General features: G+C 35.7%; 3 protein-coding genes across 5 annotated transcripts in view; 2 read left to right on the top strand and 1 right to left on the bottom strand.

Moving 5' to 3' along the window:
* The window catches only part of TRAPPC13 (trafficking protein particle complex subunit 13), a 28,221-nt gene extending 22,731 nt beyond the window's left edge, over window positions 1–5,490 (top strand). For both annotated transcript variants that reach the window (XM_021534389.3, XM_021534388.3), the window contains exon 12: window positions 39–5,490. In XM_021534389.3, the coding sequence (XP_021390064.1) occupies window positions 39–143 (105 nt within the window). In that variant the 3' untranslated portion in view covers window positions 144–5,490. The remainder of the gene's footprint in view (window positions 1–38) is intronic.
* SGTB (small glutamine rich tetratricopeptide repeat co-chaperone beta) lies at window positions 1,494–25,109 on the bottom strand. The gene is given in 14 exon segments (XM_021534390.3): window positions 1,494–4,874; window positions 6,311–6,394; window positions 6,650–6,687; window positions 8,708–8,770; window positions 8,857–8,995; window positions 11,807–11,911; window positions 14,232–14,331; window positions 17,964–18,033; window positions 18,458–18,561; window positions 23,346–23,463; window positions 24,855–24,903; window positions 24,905–24,979; window positions 24,981–25,025; window positions 25,027–25,109. Coding segments are annotated over 14 exon segments (1,185 nt in total). The 3' UTR covers window positions 1,494–4,762.
* The window catches only part of NLN (neurolysin), a 37,033-nt gene continuing 36,937 nt past the window's right edge, over window positions 25,070–25,165 (top strand). For both annotated transcript variants that reach the window (XM_077790113.1, XM_021534387.3), the window contains exon 1: window positions 25,070–25,139. In XM_077790113.1, coding sequence (XP_077646239.1) covers window positions 25,108–25,139 — 32 coding nt within the window. In that variant the 5' untranslated portion in view covers window positions 25,070–25,107. The remainder of the gene's footprint in view (window positions 25,140–25,165) is intronic.

Here is a 25,165-nt window from a genome sequence, read left to right as displayed (position 1 = left end):
TCTAATAACAACTCTTAATAAATATTTTCCCCTTCTAGAGTGTCTCTGGCCTAAGACTTACAGACACATTTTTGAAGAGAACATACGAGTATGATGATATTGCACAAGTCTGTGTAGTTTCTTCAGAAATCAAGCAAAGCTGAAGAAAAAATTCTGTACTTTTACTGTTTTTTTAACCAATTTCTTCATGATTTGCAGTCAGTTGTTCTAAAATAAGTATAAACAAACACATATAGCTGTAAATGTGCTAATGATTATTTAATTTCTCTGAGCATTTCTTGAATGTTTTCAAATATTTTAAAACATGCATATGCATTTTATCTACTAAAAATAAAACCTTTGAGAAATGTGTTGTTCTAGAAAATTATATTGCATTTACATAACCTCAGGACAGAGGGATGATATTGGTAAGAAATATAACCATTTTGTATTTACTTTTTCTTATTTTAATTTTTTTTAAGTGTTTAAACGCTTTTAAAATCATGGCTCTGACAAGACTACTTCAGTTCAAAGGAACTGACCTTTACAGACAAGTTCCTGGAATCCAAATCCAAAAAAAAAAAAAAGTAATATGGGGTACCTGGCATGGCAGTGTGTTTGTATGGTACATGTATAGCCATAGGCAATAAAACCTGATAAAGGCACGAGATAAGAGTGCAGCTGGCACTGTTAGAGGCATGTGGAGCTAGGAATTGGAGTATAAGCCAAAGACTGTGTTGGTTGTGGCTCAGTCTTTGAAAAGGAAGCAATACAGCAAATCTGTCCCAGTTGTCTGCTGTCATGAGCAAGTTCTGCATTTCTGCAATACAGGATACACTGTTAACAGATATTTTTCAATTAGTAGGGAACTGAAAACTAAAATAGTAGAACTCAGGTAGTTTTTTATTGTTAAAAAAAGGTGGTGCCAATTATTCTTTGCCTCCCAGAGGCAATTAAATAGATTTTTAAGACTGAAAAAAAAAAAAAAAAACAAAAGAAAAAAACCATCCTGCATTGCTGCCTTAGATTAATTTCTCTAAAGCATATATACAGGAAGAAGTTTAGGGCTTGGTCAAGCACTACAATGTGCTTTTCCCTAGCTTTGTTTTGACAAAAATTGGAAACGTTTTTGGCTGAAATATCTATGGTTACCCAGAGGTAGCCATTTATTAGATAAAATGGCAACTGTCTTTCCTAGTTTAATGTGGTAAACTGGTGTTAAAGACACTAATCAGCAGCTTGTATTTCTCAGCTACCATGTTGGCACGTAGCAACTTCATAGTTAATTTTGACTCTATTGTATAAAATTTTAAGAGTAGTATTCAGTGTTAAAATATTGGCTAAAGTGAGGACCAGCTTTGTATATTAAGGGACTAGGTCCATACAGGAAACAATAAATTAGAAATGTGTCCTTCCTATGTGATAAAATCCAACCAACATGAGCAGATATTTAAAGAATCCACTTTACCTGTTACTTGAGATACATAGAAAAGTAAACCAGAAAACCACAACTGTACAGACAAAAAAAGTATATAACTTTATTTATAATATATCTTCGAGTTAAACTACACAAATTGAAGGAGATGTAACCACATGGCAGTAAGAGGTAGGAGAGATACAGAAATAGTAGACAAGTTGCATTATGCCAATTTGACTTTCTGTTGCCATAAAACAATCTACTCAAAATTACAGAACTAGTTCTATCTCAGTATGCATGAGTGATTTTACTTTGCACTTGCTACAAAACCAGAAGCGCAACTGAAACAATTCCTAAGCTGAATATTTCATTAAGTGTCTCTATGATCATAGTTAGAAGAATATACTCCCATGCAAGCAGGTTACAGGAGGTCACAATTGATTGCAAAATACTTTATTCTCTAACAAATTATCGTACTTATACACTGATGGAACAGTAATGATACAAAACCTATTAGGTGTAACTGTGGATTTTCTCAGTTGAATGATAAACTGCGATTGATCTTAAAGCAATATTTACAGGGATTGTGGTTTACCACTTTATCTAGGAGGATGAAAAATTTTAGCACAAGATACAGTGCAGTTACTGCACAGGAAAAGCATCCTTCCACACCCTGTGATTAAGACATGTTGCATGACTGAAACAATCTAGGCAATTCAAAGAAAAGCAGACTTTAGCATAAATGATCTCTCTGTTCATGGTTTCAGTGGAAAAGCATGTAATAACAGCTCCTGTTACTGATTTCACTGTTGTTTGTTTAGGCTATAAAGCCCTTTCTGTTAATACATAAGAAACAGAGAATGTTTACTAGTATTGTGCCAGTCAGTTGTAGCACATTCCTGAAGGCTTAGCTAATGCTATTAACATTTTAATATATACTCTGTATTATCTGAAGTAAAACCTAAACACAACAATATTGTAGCATGTGAAATTAAAATTACAACTCCATGATGACTTAAAAAGTAGTTTTCGGGTAACTAAACAATACTTCATTCCATTTAATGTTGGGGATTGCTCTCCTATAAATTTATTAAGCTATGGAGCTTGTACTTGAACAGTACAAGTATACAACTTCTTCTGCCCTCTTTGGATCTTTACTGTGTAGTTCTTAAGGAACTCTTATGAAATTCTTGACACTGTCTCAAAGCAGAAAAGTAACTGCATGAGGATTGCTGTTGCAAAGTGAGAATAATTTGAGTTTGTATAGAGATATTGGCAGAGCTGCCCACTCCACCACAGATTTTTTGATTCCCCCTGTCAAAGTTAGTGAAACACACTTTGGGCAGTTGAAGATATGAAGGAGAATTAAAAGGAAATGTGACATTTAACATACTAGGTACAGTGCTTCTCTCCTGACACAACAGACTGTTCCAAGTAACACCTGTACACTCTTTGTAACCCACCCCAAGCCTCCATAAATCTTTCTTCTAAATTGTATTCCTGTCCTACTTAGTATAATTGAACTTAAGTAAATTTCCTTGAATGAGTAAGATTCAGGATCTGAGCTACCTCTGACAAAAGATCCCTTTATGGATTCTCTTTCTCATCATCAGATGTTGAGTTAGAAGCTGTTATTTAAAAAGGTATTTAATGTAAAGCTTAAGTATCTCTACAACCTGAAGAAAGCAGCTACACCAACTTAGAGAAAGAATTTTCAAAAGCATTTTAATGCTGTACATAGGCAAGCTATTCAGTCAAGTGTGAAATGTCTTAAAATTGTTCATGTATTAAGTTTTACCCGTTTATTCAATAGATGGTAATATGGATTTCCTAGATTTATGTTTTCTCCAATTCCTTTCATTTCTCCTTGGATCAGCATTTTTCTGTCTGTTTAGTAGGGTAAAATTCATACCGTAGATGTACAACGATAATTTGTTAGAATGAAATATATTACTTAGCCCCAAATTTTGCATTTGCTTCTGCTGGAGAAGCTCTTTCATGAGCACAAGATCAATTGGATATAACGTCTAAGGTTCAGGAGTTTCTGTGGATTTCTCCATTTGGGAGTCTATTGTTACTCCTCCACATACCTCCTCCAGTCTGACTGGCCACCAGAGATCACTCTGTCTAAGAATTCAAAGTAAGCTCCTAAAATTAATTAAGATATAGGAAGAGGAAAGTGTGTTGAGAACATCCCTGGGCTAAGAACAAGTGTACTTTGTATCAGAAAGCAGTATGAACAGTAAACAGAGTAAAAAAAGTTAACATACTTGACATACAGAAGAGCAGCAGTCTTGCAAGAGTAATATTAACTGAGCAAGAAACAAATACTATAGAGTCGAAAAAATCTTTAACTTGACTATATAAGCATCATTTTATAATTAAAAAAAATCCCCAATTGTTTAAGCCAGTGATTTATCACACAATAGAAAAAGAATCCTTCTAAGGCAGTTCTTTTTTTAAAATTTTCAGTACTAGTTATTTGTACAGTCACAGGCTCAGTTTTAGCTTATTACAGTTAAGAATTTTAAGTTTGTATTAAATACTGCATACATACGGAATGTAATACAGCTTGCCATGCCTAGGAACATAGTGCCATAATTCTGACCTCCAGGGCTACCATAATGACATGAGGGTATACATGGCAGTAGAAAACCCTACAACTTCTCTTTCCTTTCCCAAGCCAAGTTCCATTTTGATTTCTGTGCATAATCCTAGACAAAATTACTGTCTTCTCTTTCTCTACAATGTGTGGTACTACTTCATATGCAGTCATCTCCCTCTCTTCCAGCCAATGAAGTTGAAAAGTATTTCCTGTTACTCGTGAAAGCCCCTCCCCAGGATTAAGGAAACAGACTTCTCAATCATGAGTCTCTATTCCAACACTACTTAATACTCATTATGAAAGGGCACATCAGATGGGCTGGACTATTGTTTCAATATTTCAGTATTTCAATACTGTTTAAAGGAGTACAACTGTCATGATTCTCACCATATGAGTAAACACATCTTTTACACTATCATTTTAGAAGTAGCTGTTAGGCGAGATCAGCACACTACAAAATTCCTCCCCACTCAGTAGCCCTGGAGGTCAATCTGATGCACATACTGAAATAATTTGGGCTTGAGGATTTTGATAAACCACCTATTCAGTATATTAATTTTCAGAGGAGTAACTATACATAAACGCTATGTTCCAAGTTATGTGCAAGAGATCAGTTTACCAGATTTATTCTTGTTTGCAAACACACACAAAGAATTTTCTGTCTTCTATTCAAGCAGAAGAGTTACAATGGTGCTTTTGCTACTAACTATGGTATACATTTTGGGGTTCTACATCATTCCAATTCATATGACTCATTGAAGTCAGGAATGTTCTTCAGTGCTGCCACTCAAATATCGGCTCCGGATATGATTTCTCAGTTGCTCTATGAGCTCAGGATTCTGCTGCTGTATCTGCTGTGCAAACTGCTGCCCCCTGTGTTGAACAGTTTTAAGTGAACTAAGCAAGTGAAAGCAGCACTTGTAAGAAAAAAGGATATCCCAATACAGCTGAAAGGTGCACAACATTGAAATTAAGATTAAAGATATCTTGATTTACAGTCTTAAGTTATTTGCAGTATTATTGATTTATCTGGTTAAAGTGTCTCCAAACAGGATTGTGGTCATAAATTGATTTTCTTTCTTTAGTAGTATTCTACTTGATAACATAGAGAAGTAAAGTATCACCTTTCAAAATATATTACCTTTTATGGTAAAATAACACATCTGCTCCAGTAATTTATTCTTTTCTATTTGAGAGCATCCACTCTGTTTAAAGTAACTGCTCTTAGAGTTGGAGTGCAACTTTATGTTAATGGTTCTAGAAATCCAGTATGCAGCTGCTGACTTTTACTGGTGAACAATCTGTCATTAATTGAAAGCAAGCATACTATCAAGTTTTTGTATCTTGCATGACTGAAGTAATAACAGATCTATCTATAACAGTTGTAGCTTAAGAGTTAAATTAATAGCAGAGACTAATTCTGTGTATAAGAGAAGCATAACACTTGTTTACTAATAAAAGAGAATTAAAAAATAGTATTTCACTAAAAGCCTAGCTTGTCCTCTCTGTTCTACATTTTGTGCAAGCAGCAAACTATCAAGACTCATTCAAACTACAGTGCAGATTGAAGGAAGCCACATTTTTATAGATGTCTGCATAGTACAGTTTTTATGAAAATAGTCCTAAATTTCTGCAGTTAGATGTTTCTGTCTGTGATGTAAATCATAAATTACTTTTGCCCTGAAGAGGTGAAACATAAAAATAGTTTGGAGTTGGCTAGAATGCTGAAATAAAGTAAAATTGTATGCCCTATTAGAGATCTTGGAATATAAGCAAATGCATGGTTTTCTGCAGATCCTTCCAGATGGATATCATAATTTTATAGTATAAAAGCCTTGGGTCCTGGATTTTGTGAAGGTATTCTTAGTTATCCTGAGTTCCCTGAAACATTCCTCATCTAAATGGAGAGATGCCAGAGCTGTAGCTTTCCCAAATAGTATCTGAGAGGTAGTAAATTTATCCACAGAATTTGATAGCACATGTAGAAGTACTTAAAAGATTTAAAGGAATGTTTTTACTAAGTGGTGTTAGAAAATAACAATGTATGAGAACCAGAAAGTGAAGCTGAGCACAGCTCAGTTGTTCAGTCATTCCAGTTGAAAACAGCAGTTCAGTCATTCCAGCGGATGGAAATGTATGGAGCAAACAAACACAGCCCTGGAAAATAAGTCTTCGAGTTCTTTGTTTTAATAACAAACAGTGGGAATAGACCACAGTATAATTCCCTTGACACTGCACCCTTTTAAATAGATATTGCACAGTTATCCTACTACAAATGTGACAGTGAAAACCATGCAGTTCTTACTTACGCGTGGATCAGGCTGGACAAATCCGAAAGGCCACCAACCCCAGCAGCAGGGCCACCAATGGCATTTGACATCATCCCTGACATCCTGGAACAGTTAGCACAGTGTTTGTATTGGGGTGTGCAGGGACCTTTACTGTAGGCAATAAGCCCCACTTCTTTTTTGAATTGCTGAGAGGAACTAAGTTGCAAGAAGAAGCTACACTTTGCAGTAAGCAAAATAAAATTACTTTTTCAGTAATACATCTGCATGTCAAAATTATAGCTATAAGTACTATACATCTTTTATTAATTCAAACATCTTAAGACATTTGTTTCAATGCTACCCCATTTTAATACTTACAGTTGTTGAATTTGAGGATTTTGCATTAAGCTTGCTGCCTAGAATAGACAACATATGGCTGAAATTATAAAATATTTACCACTTGGCTATTGCTGAGAAAATCATGCAGAAAAAACCCACATGCTGTGTTATATTACAAAATTAAGTTTACATGCAGAGCAAAAAGAACCACTACAGCAATGTATTTCATGGAAATGAAGCTGATACAAATTATGTGTTAAAGAAAAAATAGTGGTTATAGATTCAGACATGAAAAATATGACAAGCCATTTAACATAAAACAACCCAGCACCAGAAAACTAAACAAACACATGAAACATTGAAGAATTGCAAGGACAAATGTTTTCTACTGGACTTTTTGGACAAAAGTCTGTATTTTGTTACTTCTCAGCCTGGATAAATTAATTTTGCAACTCTTATTAGTACCAGGCATTAACAGTTAAGATTATGGCCACAAATATTTCGGATCAAACTGGAGTGTGGACTTACTTTGTAGCATGGTTTTGTGGTAACATATATCTTCTCTGGTAACTGCATATCTTCTTATTTTGTAGTAAGCATGAGGCTATTTAAATTTCTCATTCATTAGATACCTCTAAAATTATATTGCTTTTACCATAGTGTAAGGGTGTCTATGGACTGATACTATAGAAAAAAACATGTGATTTTTCAATGTTAGTAATGTAATTCCTACAAAAATCAGTGTCTGTATGAATGCACCACCAATAGACAAAACACAGTATGTGCTTCTATCGTATTAAAGATATTAAAAAAATCAGATATATCCAGTATTAATTTTATTGCTCAATATATCGACATATATAGATAACTCAAAAATAAATCAACTTTTTTCTCTAGTTAATAATTAGATATAAAATGTATAAAATGTCACATGCAGGTCAGTTCTGTGCTCAATATAGGGGTAGTTTCTTCCATTAGTAATAAGCCTTATCTAGTTTAGGGGCCAAAAACTGAGGCTACAACCAATTTTCTCAAGGTCAGAAAGTGAGGCAGTTTTTCACTTTAACAAAAAACCAAGTAACTACACCTTGGGAAAACAACTCATTTTTTCCTGAATAAATGCACAGTGTTCTATCTAGTTGACCAGGCATCTTCTGGAAACAATGTAATCGATCCTTTCCCCAAAGCCAGCTCCATACATCATCGATTCTAAACAGACTGAGGTTGTCTTCAGTACATCATGTCGCTAGTGAAGTAGTACACAGAGATGCAGTGCTATTTAATCATGAATGCCATCACAGAACTTGCTCCCTCTTTCCTTGCCTACTGTCTCTATTATTTGGACCATGTTACCAAACCAGATGTATGGATCTCTTCTGAATGCAGTGCACTTTACAGAAAAGCACTGGTTGAAATGTGCTGTTCCATTGAAGCTACAAGAGGGCTTGTAAATTTTTAACTGCTTTCTTAAAGTAAGTTTGGGGTTTGTTTTGTGTGGGACTTTTTTTTGTTTATTTTTCTCCAAATTCCATTCTACAAAGTTAATTAATTCTGGTTAGCTAAGAAAGCTATGTGGGAAAAAAAAAGAGCTATACTGAGGGAGGAGTACACAATTTGTTATTGTATTGAACATAAGAATGCAGTACATGCTATTTATATTCATTTTTTTAACTCTTAAGGTTATTAGGGATAATTTGAAAGAGTAAGAACAGAAAGGTCTCTTGGATAGTTCTCCCAAAGAAAAGTTGCTTTAGTCCTTGTATCATTGTTAACTGTTCTGTGGAGAATTGAAGAAATTTTCATCATGCTGTTGACAAGAGCCTTCTGTCATAGCATACATAAAAACAGCATAGCTAACCTATGTGTGCGGTTTTCTATAAATAACAGACAATCAGCAGGAAATAACATGGGCATTATTGGAGATGCTTGCTTCACTTCTTGTTTAGAGTGGAAAATTATGTATAAAAGTTTAAACTCAGTGTAATAAAGCCATTGCTATAATAATACTCATTAAAATTGCTTCTGTTATTGAACAAGAGTTGTTCTTAAAAGTTCAGTTTTTAAAATGGGATAATGCAAACCTTGAGATATACTCACCATACTAATGAAGGCAGGATTGTTTATCAAGCTTGCCATGTCAAAACTCAGTCCAGTTCCAGTCTACAAACAAATTGCAATTGAAGCTAAGTTTCCTACAAAATCCCAGTTTAAACTATTGTAAATAAATAGATGCAGAGCAAACTTACCGGACTGGACACATCTCTTAGTTTCTGTTCTGCTATTTTCAAATTTGACTTGTAAGAGTCATTCTCTGGATCAAGATCCAGTGCTTTCTGATAACTGGTAACTGCTTCTTCGTATTTATTCACTGAGGTCAGTGCCAACCTAATGTGAAATAAAGAAATTCTAATTAGAACATAAATGATTATCAAAAGCTAATGATATATTTTCTGTTCTAAGTAAAATAGTATCTGAACTAATGTTTAGCTTGACCATTTAATTAAAACAGGTACTATTGTTTAGTGTAAGCACTTGCTTTGTAGAGGAGGAGATCTCTCAAGACCACATCTTGCATTGTCTGTTTCATATATATGCAAGTTTCATTAAAAACTCCTTGGTATCATCAAGTGACTTAGTCACTTAAACGGCACAAGCTGGATCCAGCATCTGTGCCTTTTTGCATAAGCTCTGATTGTTTTTTCCAGTTCTTCTGACCTAAGAGATTATTTAGAAGCTTACATGGTTAGGTAGGGCAAAGATACTATTAATATGAGTTATGCAATGTTAAGAAACTGGACCCACAAATATACTGTTTATTTTTATATATATTTAAAAACATGTACTTTTAATATAATAATTACTATGTTAAATATTTAAATATAGAATATGTTTGATGATTATATAGTTGTCTTTATACATTTATATAAAATTACTTTTATTATTAACATTTTCATTATTTTAAAATATTGGACCTAAAAGTTTCAGCATTTTTCTCTCAGGATCAATGTAAGGGTTCTCCTTTTGTATCTTGTACTTCAACAACTTGACAAATGTTATACAGCATAGTAGTAATACCTGTAAAATGCTGTAAAAAAACCTTGTATCAGAGAAGCCTATTAATGTTTTGAAAAAGACTGCTCCAGCAGCTCATGAGAGCACAGGACAGACCTATTACTTCTAAGTAGTATTTTATTTCAAATTTGATTAGCTACTATGTTTAAAATACAATATTTCTTTGAACTATTCCAGAAGTCCATCTGGTTGCAGTTTCAATTCTATCTGCTACAGTATTTTCAATTTATATCTTTTCCACATTTTGTAAAAGATTTGTGTAGCCCACATTCAGCTGTTTAGTACTTCAGTTCACCTGATGCTGAGCTACACAGCCTTGATAGGTTGATAGGCTTGTGCTTATGCCTGGTAACGGACCTTGGTCTTTTGTCTTATGCAAACAAGTTCAGTGTTTTAGATACATCCATGACTGTCATCGCTCTCAGTAAGAGTATAAAACTCCAGGAATTTTCAATATTGCTCCTGGAGGAATCCACACAATATTAGTTTTTTCTCTCTTAACTCATTTACCCTCATAAAAAACAAGCACATTGTAGTAGTGGACTTAATGCCCTTTTGGCTCATAAACTTGCCAAAATAGTTTCTGCCCAGACAAGAAATGCAACCCATTATTTCTGTGATGCAATAGTGCTTTTTACAGAAAAAGTATTTTACAGAGAAAGTTTCTTGGCGCACAGTACAAGTAAGAACAGCAGACAATTTCTTTCCTCACACCTCCTACCCAGACAAATGGTCTTTCAGGATCATGCTGGCAATACCACCTTTAACTGATATTCCCACTTTAAAATGGCTCCCATCTCTGTATATTTGTGGCATTTCTGCATCTTTCTGTAACATACAAAGAATTTCTGTCAGATTCTTAGAAAAACTGGCAAGTCTCCATAATGCAGTTAGAGACCACATTTTTTCGTAAGGACTTTTTGTTGAGAAGGTGTTTTCTACATTGGGGGCATGGGAGTGGGATTTTCACTTATTACTAAACAAGCATGGTTTCCTCATTCAGCCTACGCCACATGTTTACTCATCTGCTGGGTTAAGCAATGGCTTGTAGCTCAAAATGTGTCTGAGAATGGTCCCATTCTCAGTGTGTATCAAAGGAACGTTGGTCTTACACCCAAAACTCTAAAATAATCTCCAGTTAAATCAGCCTGTAGCATCCCTCCGTATCAGTGAAATCAAAAGAGTTTTGATTGTCCTATATGAAGAAACAATCTAAGGAGAGTTAAATGAAACAAAACAATTCAACCTAAAATTTTGAAATCAATTTATCATTTCAAAAGCTCCTTAGTCTAGGTGGTATTGGTAAAATGAACTGTATAATACACACCAGCGCAGTTTAGCATTAGGTTGTTTAGATGTGGCTACTCCATACTGCAAGGTAAATTTTAATAACATGGACATAAGCCATTTTGTGCCAACTGACTCAACAAACAATCCCAAGCATTTTTTAATTTACTGGTATAAATATAACCTCAAAAGACATATGCAGCATTAAGTCCACTACTACAATGTGCGTAATTATTGAAAATGCAAAGTTGTACATCTTGGAAGAATGGCCCTTCACTCAAACCAACAGCCTGTTAGAGCATTCCTGACATTGCTTTCAGGTAGCACTTAAAACCACCCTCAAGAGGCTATACAGTTAATCTCTCAGACATTGCTGAGAAAACCTGCCAAAGAGACACAGCTTATTCTTGCTAAAATATCTGCTTCCAAAGAGCTATTGAACAGAAAAACTAAGGCTTTATTCCTGCTAGTGTGAAGCCCCAATGCTGTTCTCTAACAGCATCATTAACAGATTCAGTGTTCCAACAGCAGAATTTTTATTACTTTTAACTAGTTAGGAGGTAGGAAAAAACCCCCATAATTACTTCCTAAGCTAAATCCAGCAAGGTGATGAATTGAAAGGAAAAAACTGAAAACTAATGAAATCTGATGAAAATGCTGGTATCAACCACATATAAAAAGAGCTGACAGTCTGGTAGGGTCATCTTCAGAAAATTGCTATACTTACACAACAATGTTCTGTAAATGAATAAAACAACCTGGCTCAATATATTTCAGAAAATCCATGGTAATGTACACATGGGTCTTCAGTGTTTACTCCAATTTCTATTAGCTTACCCCATTCTTCCATATGCTTTGCTGTACTTTGGATCTATTGCTATGGCACTCTCACAGTCCTTTATTGCTTCCCTGAAGTTGTTGAGCTTACTTTGAGCAGCAGCCCTGAGAGAAAGATGGTAAGGAAATAAAGCTTTGTCAAGAAAACCCCAACCAACCAAAAAACACACAAAAAGCAAAACCAAACCATAACAACCAAACCCCAAGCCTAGATAGTCACACATTTGTGACTTATTACTGAGTTTTCATTCACTATTTAGGTTATGCTTAACTCTCTTTAATTAAGTAAGACAAGAAAATGTTATAAACTAGGTATGTGCCTAAGTGCATTGCTAGACTACGGTTTTGGAGAACCAGCACTCACCTCTGAGGACACAAAGGACAAATAATTCTAAGGAATTGTCTGAGATCTAGCATATGACTATGCATAGAATAAATACAAAAACCTATTACAATAAGTGAAACTGTCAAGTAGTAGTTTATATAAAATCACTGTTTATGGAGAAATATTTTATAAAATTGGTGTTTTCCAGAAGAAGTTTAATTTTACAGCCATTCAAAGGAATGCTGTGATTTTTCCCTGCTCAGGATTTTAGAAGTCATCTCAAGCTTGTAGGTAAATCACAATAACATTTCTCTAGAACCTCTGCATTACTAAATTACAGTTGCATCTCTTAATGGAGAAATACTTAATGTTGCAGATATTAAAACAATAAGATTAAAGACTTGACCAAATGAAAAAGAACATATTAAATAAGATTAATGTGACACAATTAAAATGAAACATATTAATAATCAAAAACTTCACCAGTATGACAGGTTTCAAGCCACTCTCATTTATTTTTCCTTGGTTAAAAAATGCAGTAGAAATTACAATATTTTCATTGCATAAAGCATATCTATTTTATTAAGAATCCTTTGTTGTGTGATTAGCTCCAAATTGCATGTGTTTTTCTGACTTTGATTAAAATGTCTTCTGAATGGGACTACTTAACTGTTTTGGGCTGTTAAGCAGTTGTCCAACTCCAGAGATGCCAGTGAAGCTTTATAAATAAAAGCCAGGGGCAATATTTGTTCTCACATGTATTTGAACAGAAAACATTTTTCCATGTTCACGAGAAGCTTTACATGGCCAGTTAAAATTTTGAAGGCATATCGCCCACTCTTTTTTGTACTGCTGTGGATAAAAAGCAATCCCACTGAATGCCATGTGTCCCCATGGCTCCCAAAGAAGTTTAAGATAAGAATAAGGTATATACTTATTGAAATTCTCTATCATCCACAAAGCTCCAAACAGCTCCTGTTTTCTTTTAAATAATTACATACAATACTGTACTGACTGACATTGAGATATATTTTGGTTGTCACAAATGTGGTATGTGATGATGCAACACGAACATTTTTTCTGCTCTTGCTAATTAAAACTTTGACATTTAAGCCTGTACTGAAGAAACTTCCAGTGACTTTAGGAAGCTTTTGAATCTGGTCTGATATTTCCATTTTATACATAAAGTGACTCATGATCAGTTTTCACAAGGAATATAGATGATTTACACTTTTCAACTGCTATCCTGAATATGCAAAACATTAGCAAACTGCATAATTTCCTTTCTCTTTAAATTTGCCTTTTAAATGCTGAATCTTTCATTTGTATTTATCACAAACAATGCTGGAGCAACAGATGCAGAGCTTCAAAAATAGCATAATCCAGCAGGTACAGTGCCACAAGGCCAGATTGACAGCACTTAATTTAATATATCCTATATCCTTTAATTAATAGTGGAGGCACTCTGGAGGTGGGCTCATTCCAGTAGGGCCTAAAGTCAGGACTGCTTTTGCTTTTGGCTGCTCTTCCAAGCAGTGTTCTGCAAGAGCAGACAGCTGTGACTAGGTTAACATGCCCTTCTTCAAGATCACCTGCTGCCAAATCACTGTCTTCTTCTTTCATGATGGTAAAGAAGAGATTAGATAAGAAAACTGTCACAGCAGCATTGTTATTTTTCAATAGGTCACACATGAAAAAACTGGCATTTTACAAAATGCTTGAAATCTCCAAAATTGTATTCCTGCATTGATGGTTTTTTTTGCCAGAGGTAGCTAGTACTCAAGGAGATAGAGAGAGCAGCTGAGTCACTAGAACACCAGAGAAAAAGGCTTTTACTACTCTCAGCAGGCTAGAAATCACAGCCTACATTATGATTTAATATAGACAACTTGTCACACACAATACCTTATCTGAAGAGTTGTAAGTAATTTTAAAGCCCATTTTAATTTTAACTGATACAGATATGCTGATTAAGCTCACTTTCACTCTAATTTTACAAATCTAACAACAGATTTCTAGCCTCTGATCTGCTTCACAGTTTATTTTTGAAATGATGTTAACAAAGTCTAGGAATGAAATGTGTGTATCATTTGGGTTTACCTGTTGCAGTAATAGACTGCATTGTTTGGATCCAGTTCTATAGCCCTAGTGTAACAATCCACTGCAGCACCATAATTTTCTTCCTTCATATGATTATTACCTGAAATGAATTATAAAAAGTTCTTAAGTAATTAGATGAGACAGTATGTAGTTAGATGAGAGAGCTCTTTATGAAAGAAATAGAGAAGCTACCTTTTAGCATCTATAGAAATGAGATATGACTGCACTTTTTGGATATACATTCTTTTAAACAGAAAAGTCATATGTAAATAAATATATCTACTATGTCTGTGAAGTTTATTATGTACATTGCAGTACAACACAGAATCCTTCCTCTTTTCATCTTGGTATTTCAGACTTTGCAGCTAGTTTCTGCTGTTAAGGAAAGATCACTTCACTGAGAAGTGTCATTGTAATTGCAGTTCCACTCTAGTTAACTATATTTGCAAGCCCAGTATCCTATGTTGATGTTTAAATTTCATTTTTTTATATGTCCTGACAACTTGCTAGTAACTGTCTAAATAACACCAAAAAATCAAAAAAAAGTAAAACTAAGCACATAAGCCCCATTTTTGTGATACTAAATAATTACCTCATTAAGATAATGAAAAGTATGTATAGCGTAAGCAATCTAAAAGGATTCAGAAGTAAAATTTCTCACCAAGGAAGCTTAGAACTTCTGCTTTGTAACAAAGTTTCACATTTTATACATTATAAGTCCAGTGGAAAAAAACCCAGAAACATTTATGTAATTTCTTTATGGACAGAAAATTCTGTACTAAGGTCTTTCAAAGCAAAAGGCACCTTACACATTCTTTTGTCCCCAGCACAAGGCAATCCTGGTAGTTTCTCTCTTTCCTGATGACACAGTAGTAAAAAACCCTAGTTCAGTGCCCAAACTTGTCTGTGGTCATGCTACGATTAATTTTTGGCCAGTTAGGTCCTATAGAAGCCTTGATTTCCTAGAAATGTCAAGAAATGGTCAGGAAAATTATAGACTTCACTGACTTCTTGTATTTCAGCCAAGTATTTAAACCTTCTCCTAAAACAAACAAGTCAAGGGATAGGCCAGTAAGTTACTTCTGATGTAGGTAACTGCGTAAGCAAAGGCTAGAAAAGTTTGGTCAGTGCAACAGTTTATCTCCGAGAGGAAGCAAGACTGTGGAGCAAATCCTCAGTGCTTGCACTGACTGAAAAAACTGTACTTGCATTTATTTGTGAACACAAAGAGCTTAGTGAATAAAATCAGATTTATGTAACAAAGTATCATCAAAGAAGTACAAAATCACATCCTGTAATACTGCTATACTAGACTGTAATTATAGTAAGCAGTCCCTTCCAGTGAGAACTCAAACTGTACTTGCATATATATCTTCAAAATACATGCAGAATGTAACAACATCTTTCTTGTTTCTAGAGGCCCACTGTTTATGCAGCTTTCCTTTGTTCTAAGGTAAAGATCTGTACACTAAATTGTACTGTCAAACAAAAAAGCCTTGCAAGCTAGCTGCAGTCAGCAAAATTGCAGCAGTTAGTGTTCCTCTAAAACAAAAATGCCATCAATGTCTATCAACGTTAGAATATCTGATACTGGTCTGAATATGACCCAGGGATACAAGGCTAAGCTGGAGATAGATAACAAGAAGGGTATGCACTGATACTATCTCTCCAGCTGTAACCTTGCTAAAGGAAAACAGAAAAATAGCTAGATCTACTAATTCTGCTGAGATAAGGAAAATCAACTGTATTATTCTAATGACACACAAAATTCTTAAGACAAAGAAATTACACAAATTGTTATACTCCTGAATGTGTGTCCTCTACACTGCAAATACTACCTCTTGTAATAATTATGCTGTGGTAATAAAACACAGGTCTTCTTACAATCAGGCCACCATTACCTTATACAAACCTGCACATAATCTATGCTCTTACACATCTTACACTAAGCTGAATTGCCAAATAATATACAATGTTAGGTGAGTAAATTCAAGTATTGAGTAGTCTGAAGTGTATATTATTTCCTGGTTACCAAGAAAGAAAATTCAGTTCCCTGATTTTGTTTTGCCATTCATTAGTGAAAATCTACAAAGATTAGGGCTGGTTTGAAACCAGAGGAGGAGCAGGCTGCTGGCATCAAAGGTGAGGGAAGTTATTCCACTGCTAAGGGCATACAGATAGAAATGAGGAAATCACAGTTATAGAATTATGATATTATAGAAGAAAAACATCAAACAGACTTCCCCAGGTTATCTAATTTATTTCCTAACTCAGGCTAGAAAATACTTGCAACTGAAAAGCATGATAGTGGTGATAGATAATGTGTGTGAACATGTGGAAGATCAAAACAACAGAGAAAGGAGGACACTGAGTTTTAGTTTTAATATAGGAAATTACCAGAGGCATTTAAAACAGTTCAAAACTGCTTACTAATGCCCCTGACAGATGCCACTCTAATTGGTCCTTTGTTACCAAGTTTAGACCCTTCCAGTTTTTTTTCAGTAGAGCTATGGAATTACTTTGGTAAAACCACAAGAAGACTAACACATAGCACACACTAATTTCATTTCCTCAGTCTATTTCACAGACCCTTGTGGACTGTGAAAGACCAAAGTCAGAGATTTAAAAGTGCTGTAACACCCACACCTGCAAAGTGTTGACTATTCCTACAGTTTAATACTGAGACCAAGAGGTATTCTTCATTTTCCATGAATTGGTAGTAACAGCAAAACAAAAAGCCAGCATACACAACAGGAAGGTTACAAATGACTAACACATTTTCATTTGTGACCTAACCATGTTTGAGATCTCATCTTCAGAATTAAAGAGCTAATGAGCAACTCCAACAGTTAGGAAAACTTATTTCAGAGCCATTAGCAGACTGCATTTATGATTATAAATGACCAGTTTTAAAATAAGAGAGACATGGAATTCATTTTGAAAAAACAGTAGCACTTTTTCCACATTATGGAAATTTTGAGAGGATTGTATCTGCCTTGCAATTAGAAGTTTACTTATTTTTCCTATAAAACTCAACTATCTGAAAATCTAACAGATCATAAACAATGTGATTCATAAAGTATCAATCCATAACAATTTATAACAGTTATCAGTGCTACATGCTTTTTTCATTTCCCTCCCCTTCTTTTTGAGGGGAAATAATAAGGGTTCCTTCTTAGGTGGCATTAGTGACTTCTATGGTACAGCTGCTTTTTCTCACAGAACAGCAGTAACAGCTGCCAAAGGGAAAATAAACAACTGGCTTGTCTGCAATTTTTATAAAGCACACAAATAATTTCACATATGTGAAGTATTAACCAGAGTAAGTTCACAAGAATTTTTCCATTGGCTTCTGTTGGGTCAGCTTTTTACCAATGGTTGACATCACATACCCAATTGAAAAAGAATAGAAACTTGTATAACAATTCCATGCACAAACAGCCAACAATAGCTGTTCATTCTGTAAAGCTTCTGCTACTTAGGAGTGTTTCCAACTTTACATGTTATTCCTTAGATTTTAAGCAACCTGCAGAGCCAGGAAGAGAATAAACATTATTTTCTTTGGTCCCAGATGGAACAAATCACCTAGCCCTCTTATGACATAGCAGTCACTGGAGAATCTATAAGCTGAAAGTTTTTTGTGGGGTGTGTGGTACCCAGTTGTTATACTATCATTATACTATAAAATGTAATAAGAACATGAGGCATTTTATTTCTGGTTTTATTACAAACCTTCATCCTTCAGCTGGTCAGCCTTTACAACACCTTCTGGTAAAGAATGTGAGAGAGGCAGCATGTCATTCTGTATGGAAAAAAAACAAGATTTTTTTATTTTCCTTTAATATATAAGCCCTAATTTTATAAAAAACTTTCAGAAAGAAGTGAGATACATCAGCAAACTAAAAATTACGTCAGGCACATATCTCCGGGAATTGCAAAAATGCTTAACTGAAGAATAAAAAACTTCAAGTGAGAATGAGGCATCCACTCTTCAGTAGTTTTCTATATGGAATTTTCCTTGTCTAGTTGAAATTAATTCCTCCCACTGGCTCCAGAGATTCACATTATGCTAGCTTTTATAGAAATGTAGGGGGTTTTTTGTATTTTCCCTGAGTTTTCACATCATTTTGACCTATACAGCACTTTAATATTCTTGTATTCATATACAATATGAAACTTTAGCACATACTGGCAGAGTAACTCTAGAATCTAAATTAAATTCTTACCTTTTGAATAGAATTTGTGAACATTTCTATCAAATGTTGTGAGGATGCAAGATGAGTATCTTCCAGGGTAATCTTAAACACAGTCTCCAGACACTGAATTGCAACTTACAGGAAAAAAAAATTAATAACATAGGTCACCAGTTTCTCAATATAAGTATATTTCACTAATTTATTTATAAAGCTGTGACTCACTTCCTTATTCAACTAGTAAAAGCAGCTCCTTGGAACATAAAAAAAAAATGAAGAGGCTACATGATCCCCACAGAATGAGCTTGCTAAAAAAGATCTAAGATATACACAATCCACACATACTTTGAGCATTATATTTAAACCAATTTAAAATTTAATTTCAACTCTTTCAGTCTTTTAAAGTTTTTTAAAATATAAAAATATAGTGATTTAAGAAAAGCACCACAACTCATAACACAACCAGGAATGTCCATGTATCACACATTCCACCTCAAAGCACACAACTGGCATATATTTGTGTGCCAGAACAGCTGGAAGAAAATGGCTCATGTTTACTGTACAGAATAAAGGAAAGATACTTATTAATCTTATCTTTTTTTGGAAAAAATGTATTTAATTGAAGATACTTTATTAATCAAATGCTGCATTAATCACAAAACTTTGTCTATATCTGCAATATCCTTTCACAGTTCTATACTTTCATGTGGTAAGAATCAACCTCATACACTCACAGTAAAACTAAAAATGTGGAGCCATATCCCTAGCTGAAGTTTTAAACATGCTCATATTTTTAGACAAAATAAGATCAGTGGCAGCCTGTATACATACATACATATATCTATATATGTATACACACACAGAGTTAAATTATTGCAAATGATATAATTATTTCCCCTATAATCTTAAGAACCTAGTACAATGTTTTTATTAATATGTATAATCCAAAAGTTTTAGACTGAAAACTGAGGACGAGCAAAGAAGGGTCTTTGTAAAGCCTAGCTTGAACAGAAAAATGGGGGGTTTAACACAGATTATGGACAACCAAGAGTATCTGAATTAAAATTAAGCATCAGTAAAGCAAATTCTTAGTCTTTAAACTTACCCTCAATCCAATGTTAATATAATAAATATAATTTGAATTATTATTTGCATTACAGACTGAACACTGATCCAAAATTAGAAAAGTAAAATTACAAAACGTTAACAACTATAAGGCCAGTTTTTCTCTTCTATGTCACAGCTGGTAGGAAGGGGTTGGGGGAAGGGGGAAGAAATTTGTAAAAGAGATTGTAAAACCTGGAAGTTATGCTATGTGAAAAACTTAATTCTTGTAAACACAGGTTATGCTGAATTTTGAAATAGATATAAACCTTTTATAGTACTTTTTATTACTAGGCTGATTATAAAATTATTGAAATAACACATATAATTTTTCCTTATATGACTTAATAAGAAGCCACTTGCAGTAGTTTACTTACTAATTTTCCCTGCCAGTTTATTTTTACTGAAAGGCACTCCCTTTTCGAAATGCCTTTCCTCATTTACAGCTTAGCATAAATTTAAATTACACCCCCCATCCCTTATCTTTCTCAAGGCATCAAATCTATGACACCAAATCTCTATGATATAGAAGAGCTTCACAAAATGCAGCAGGGCACATTATGTGTAAGCAAAACTCTTCTGACTATAGTATTATTACTACTCAGTGTTTTCATCAAATAACTAGTTGGTACTGTGAATTCCCCTATTTTGACTTTAAGTGGAAAATGGAATTTATAATCCTTCTATCACAAAATTTATGTGATATATACAGATAAAATTAGGACCTCTTGTAGGATGACTCAATTGGTTAGAATAACCACTGGCTAAATTCAAGCCAAAAAAAGAAACCCACATAGAGAAAGAAACATTGCTAAACAGAAACATTTTAAAATCAGAAAACATAGTAAGTTGTGACAACATCAGTAACTACCCTGTTTTAACACTACACAAAAGCACAACTCCAGTAAAGGAGTGGAAACTTGGATTTTGCCTGAAAAGTTTCTCAGGAGGCCAGACTGCCAGCACCTTGCTATCCCATTTATCCAACTGTCAAATGCTGCAAGCTCAGTATTATCAGGGAAAGACTTGATGCACCATGTGAGCTGTTCACCTAAGATTTTTCCTAGGTCTGATATCAAAGGCCAAAGTTATCTGTTCTCCCGAGTTAGCTCTACCATCATCCACCTAGGTGGTGGCTGAAGCTTGAAGTGACCACCTTGCAAACCACTTTCCAGCTGAACAGCTGGGGCTCACACAAACACCCATTATTTGACAATGCCAGCAATGGGCTATGCTGGAACCCAGTGCCACAAAGCTCCAGGACTTGTACAGCCCAAACACAAATCTGCATCACCAAGCAACACAAAGGCACCACAGCCAACACACAGGCTGAATAATGAGCATTAATTGGGCTGCTGAGGCCTCCTTAGTACTTGCTGTCATCTTGCTTCATCTTACATATAATCTTACCCGTGTCAAGTATTACATTCATCCACTGCCTTCCTGTTTTGGAAACACTGCCTTACAGAAAATAGTTGTGGTATATCAATCATAGAAGTAACAAGAAAATCACAGCCTTGGGTATGTTGTAGAGAGTTTTAGTTTTAATCCCAAAGAAATAGGTGCTATAGAAAAGAAGAAAGAAGGAGAGAGCGACAGAGAAAAAAATCTCCACCCTGTAAACAGGAAAGAGAAATAACTGCAATTTAAACACAGTCTAAAATATAACTCGGAAGAAGGGAAGTTTCTAGTTCATACAAAAGAGTTGAGCACTGCTCTAGATACTGAGGGAATATATTTCTCTGGTCTACCTTCCAATTATTCTGCTTTCTCAAAATAAGGTATTTTTATTCATCAAGCAAGTACAAAACTCCTAAAGGAAATTCACACACTCACTGACATTTCTATATAATTCAAACATGCAGTATACAGGTTATCATTGAGTATGAGTAAACCCTAGACTTGTATTTTATAAAGGCTCAAATTTTTTTTTTGTGATGTTCTATCTCTTTTGTTGTTTTATGGAAAATAGGAACAGTCTGAATTACTTATTGGCACAGCCACTTAATCATATAGTGTTTTGTCTTTTCACAGACACCAAGTAAGTACATAAGGTACCAACAAAAACTATCAGTCAATTCTTTTCATCCCTTATGTCTACACCTAACATTAAATACTTCAGTGAGTTAGATTTGTCTATTGCTACTGTACATGCACTAAAGATATCTTGCACAACTAAAATTAGTCTGTTTAGGAGGCAGAATCCCTGCCGCTTCTCCTCTAACACATAGCATATGGTACCATGCTTGTGGCAGAGCACAAACCTAAAAATAGGATTTCAGATCTATATTAAAATGGTAAATTTTGCATTGGCTTTTAAGCACAACCGAGGTTTTGTAATATCTTTTATTTAGAAAAGTGAATCTTAAAATTGATTCTTTCATAAACACATTGCCTAAGGCTGCTCTAAGACATGTTATCAGGTAAATTTTCAACCATAACCCAATGTTTACCAGTTTCATTATAAAAGCAAAAGTAAATCTCCTCATCTCTATTATATATGACTTCCAAAAACATTGTTTTCTTTCATCAGATGAACATCATCATAATCTGACACAAGTTAAATTTGTTGATGGCTAATGCTTTTCAAATGTACAAAATGCTCCAGATTCTGACATAAAACCAAATCTTGTGCCTTTTATTCCTTTGGGACTAACCTTTGAACATAATGACACAAAGCTTTCTTTCTTGTTTATTTTGGTGAACAACTACACTGGACAGCCAGTAGATAATAGAATGAAGCACACTCCAGGTTTATCTTTTAATTTATGCCTCTGAGAAGCAGGACTTGCTTTGCATCTCAGCAAAGTGTCTCCATACCTAAGATTTCACAGAACTCAGTGATCAGCTGCACTGCTGGTCCTAGATTTCTCCCTCCAAATTCCTCCTCTGGCTGATGGATACAACCAAAGACCACTTGAAACAGTAGAGAGACCTTTTTAAGAGATGCTATGAAAAACTTACTGCAGTATTAAGTCTCCTCTCAATTCCACATTCTGATACCACCTGACATTAAGTCTCCAGTAATTAGGGAAAAGGAGTAAGAGCAGTATGAAGGAGAATATCAAATACTACAAAGTTACAAAGACCTAGTGAGTATCTGTCAATAGAGAAATACAAAGAGAGTATATCTACAGATAGATGCACTTGAGTGTATAGTAGAAGTTAGACCATACTGAAAATATCCACTACCACATACTCTTTGGAGCCAATACTCAAGTGAAAAAGAAAAGCAAAGCATTTATCTTATTTTCTTAGGATGTTGTTTTACCTCACAAACAACATAAAGTCCTTGAACGTAGGAAACAGTTCTTCTCATAAAACAAAACCAATACAGTAATTGTTTTACTTCCCCGGTAACCACCAGAGCTACTAACAGAAATGAAATAAAGAAAGAAAGCAAACTAAAATAGAGAAAGAAGTAGCAGAAATTTGTGATACATATACAGAAGTCATTACCACTGTCTGCATTATAGCACTGCTTAACTGAGAATCATAGAATTATTCAGATTGGGAAAGACCTCTGCAACTGATGTCTTTTATAGTACTTGTTGCTCAAATTAAGGCACTACACATTTGTAGCTTTATAATACTTTATAAACGAGAGCTGTCTTACAATTAATACTCTCAGAAACATTAGGATCATGGTCTTATTTGCAAATAATATTTGGTGGCATTTACATCATTCCAGTTACTTTCTGTGATATTATACATAAAGGAGTTTAACATCTGTGCAGGTATTATATACATACACACACATATATGTATGTATTTATACATATAAATAAAAGTAACTGAAAGCACATTTGTTGCTTACCTTCCAAGCTTTCTTGCTCATCTGGAGTGAAAGTATCCATCTGACTCTGTTCTCTCAAGAAATGGATGACTGCATAAACCAAGCGTTTGACTGATGACATGTTGAAATTGTTTTCTGTCTTAAAAACAACAGAATCTCTTATTTTAGAAAACTAATCCCTACAGTATTTCAACCTCCTAGTAACCTCAGTAAGAAGTGCACACAATATATAAAACCTAATCCTTCATCAGAAAGCCCAATAACACGAGATGTTAAAAAAAGTGGTGAATTTGCATGGATTAGGGAAAACTGCTACAATCATGTAGTCTAGCTATCAGCAGAAAAGCATTCCAGTTCACCAGGGCTAAAATAACTTAGCAACTTATTTTTCATTTATAGCTTTCTTTTAATGGTTTGCACTTTCTTTACATATACACTTGCAAGTAGGAGAGACACACATGCTGAAGTCAAAATCAATCAAAAAGCCACTGTGATAAATGTAATGACATAAAGAAAAAAATACTTCAGTAGAAGTTGTTTTATGACATCATTAGGTGATAAAAGATGTTCTATGGTCTGATATGGTGTTATCCTTTAATAAAAGATGTTCTACAGTGTGATATGCACGGTGTTATCCTTCAGTGTAAGCTGGTCTATGGTGTGACACAGTGTTATCCTTTCATAAAAGGTGTTCTCTGGTGTGACATGCTATTATCCTTTAATAAGAGGTGTTCTATGATGTGACATGGTGTTATCCTTTCATAAAAGGTGTTCTACGCTATTATACTTTAATAAAAGGTATTCTATGATGTGGCATGGTATTATCCTTTCATAAAAGGTGCTTGATGGTGTGACACGCTATTATCCTTTCATGAAAGGTGTTCCATGGTGTGACATGGTGTTATCCTTTCATAAAAGGTGTTCCGTGGTGTGACATGGTGCTGTGAGCAGTTTATTGTTGCTTTGGACAAAGAAATGGAACACTGTGACCTCAGTGCATACTTGTGATTAGTGACACTACTGGCTCAGTCTAATTTCCATTCAGCATCATCTGGGAGTTACGTAACTTGGAGGACAATTTCAGTCACAACTTTTCAAGTTATTTTTCCTTCAACCATTTGATTTAAAAGGACACAACCTTATCCAGTTCTCCAATCAAAGCGGCTCTAAAATACAGCATTAAATGACTGGCAAGATCAGGACCTGCTCTCGCTACCTCATTTTCTCCCTACAACCGGCGGCCAAACCAGCGTGCGGCCAAACCCACAGCAGGCGAATAATCCCGCGGCGGGGCCGGGGAAAGCCGGGAAGCCCACCGGCCGGGGATGCTCGGCCGGGCTCAGCGGGGTCCGCTGCCCGCCCGAGGGACAGCGCGGGTGGCCGCGCTCGCTCCCCGCGCCACCTCCGGGCCCAAGGACAGCTCCGCTCCGGCGCGGCCCCTCCCCAGCCGCCGGGCCCGAGCCCCACGGACCGCGGGCTGCGCGGCTCCCAGCCTCGCCCCCTCGCCGAGGGGACGGGCATCGCCCTTACCGTGCGAGGTGAGGTGCGGCGCGTCCGCGCTGCCTCCGGCTGCGAGGGACGCGGGGCGTGAGGAGGCGGCGGAAGCGGATGCGCCGGGCCGCGGCCGAGCGGGGCTGAGCGCTGCGCCCGCGGCGGCGGGAGGGCGGCGGGCGCGGGAGCAGAGCCTCTCCTTCCGTACTGCCTCCTCCTCTTCTCTGCAGCCCGTCCTGCCTCCTCCGGTCTTTTCTCCTCCTCCTTTTCTCCGCCCCCCGCGCCGCCCCCCATGCTGTCGCTGTGCGCGGGCGCGGCTCGCAGGTAGGCGCGCAGGGCGGGCGGCGGTG

The sequence above is a fragment of the Lonchura striata genome, chromosome Z, assembly GCF_046129695.1.
Source record: "Lonchura striata isolate bLonStr1 chromosome Z, bLonStr1.mat, whole genome shotgun sequence".
Lineage (NCBI taxonomy): Eukaryota > Metazoa > Chordata > Aves > Passeriformes > Estrildidae > Lonchura > Lonchura striata.
The sequence above is the reverse complement of the archived record's forward strand: the minus strand, read 5'-3'. Positions and strand labels throughout refer to the sequence as shown.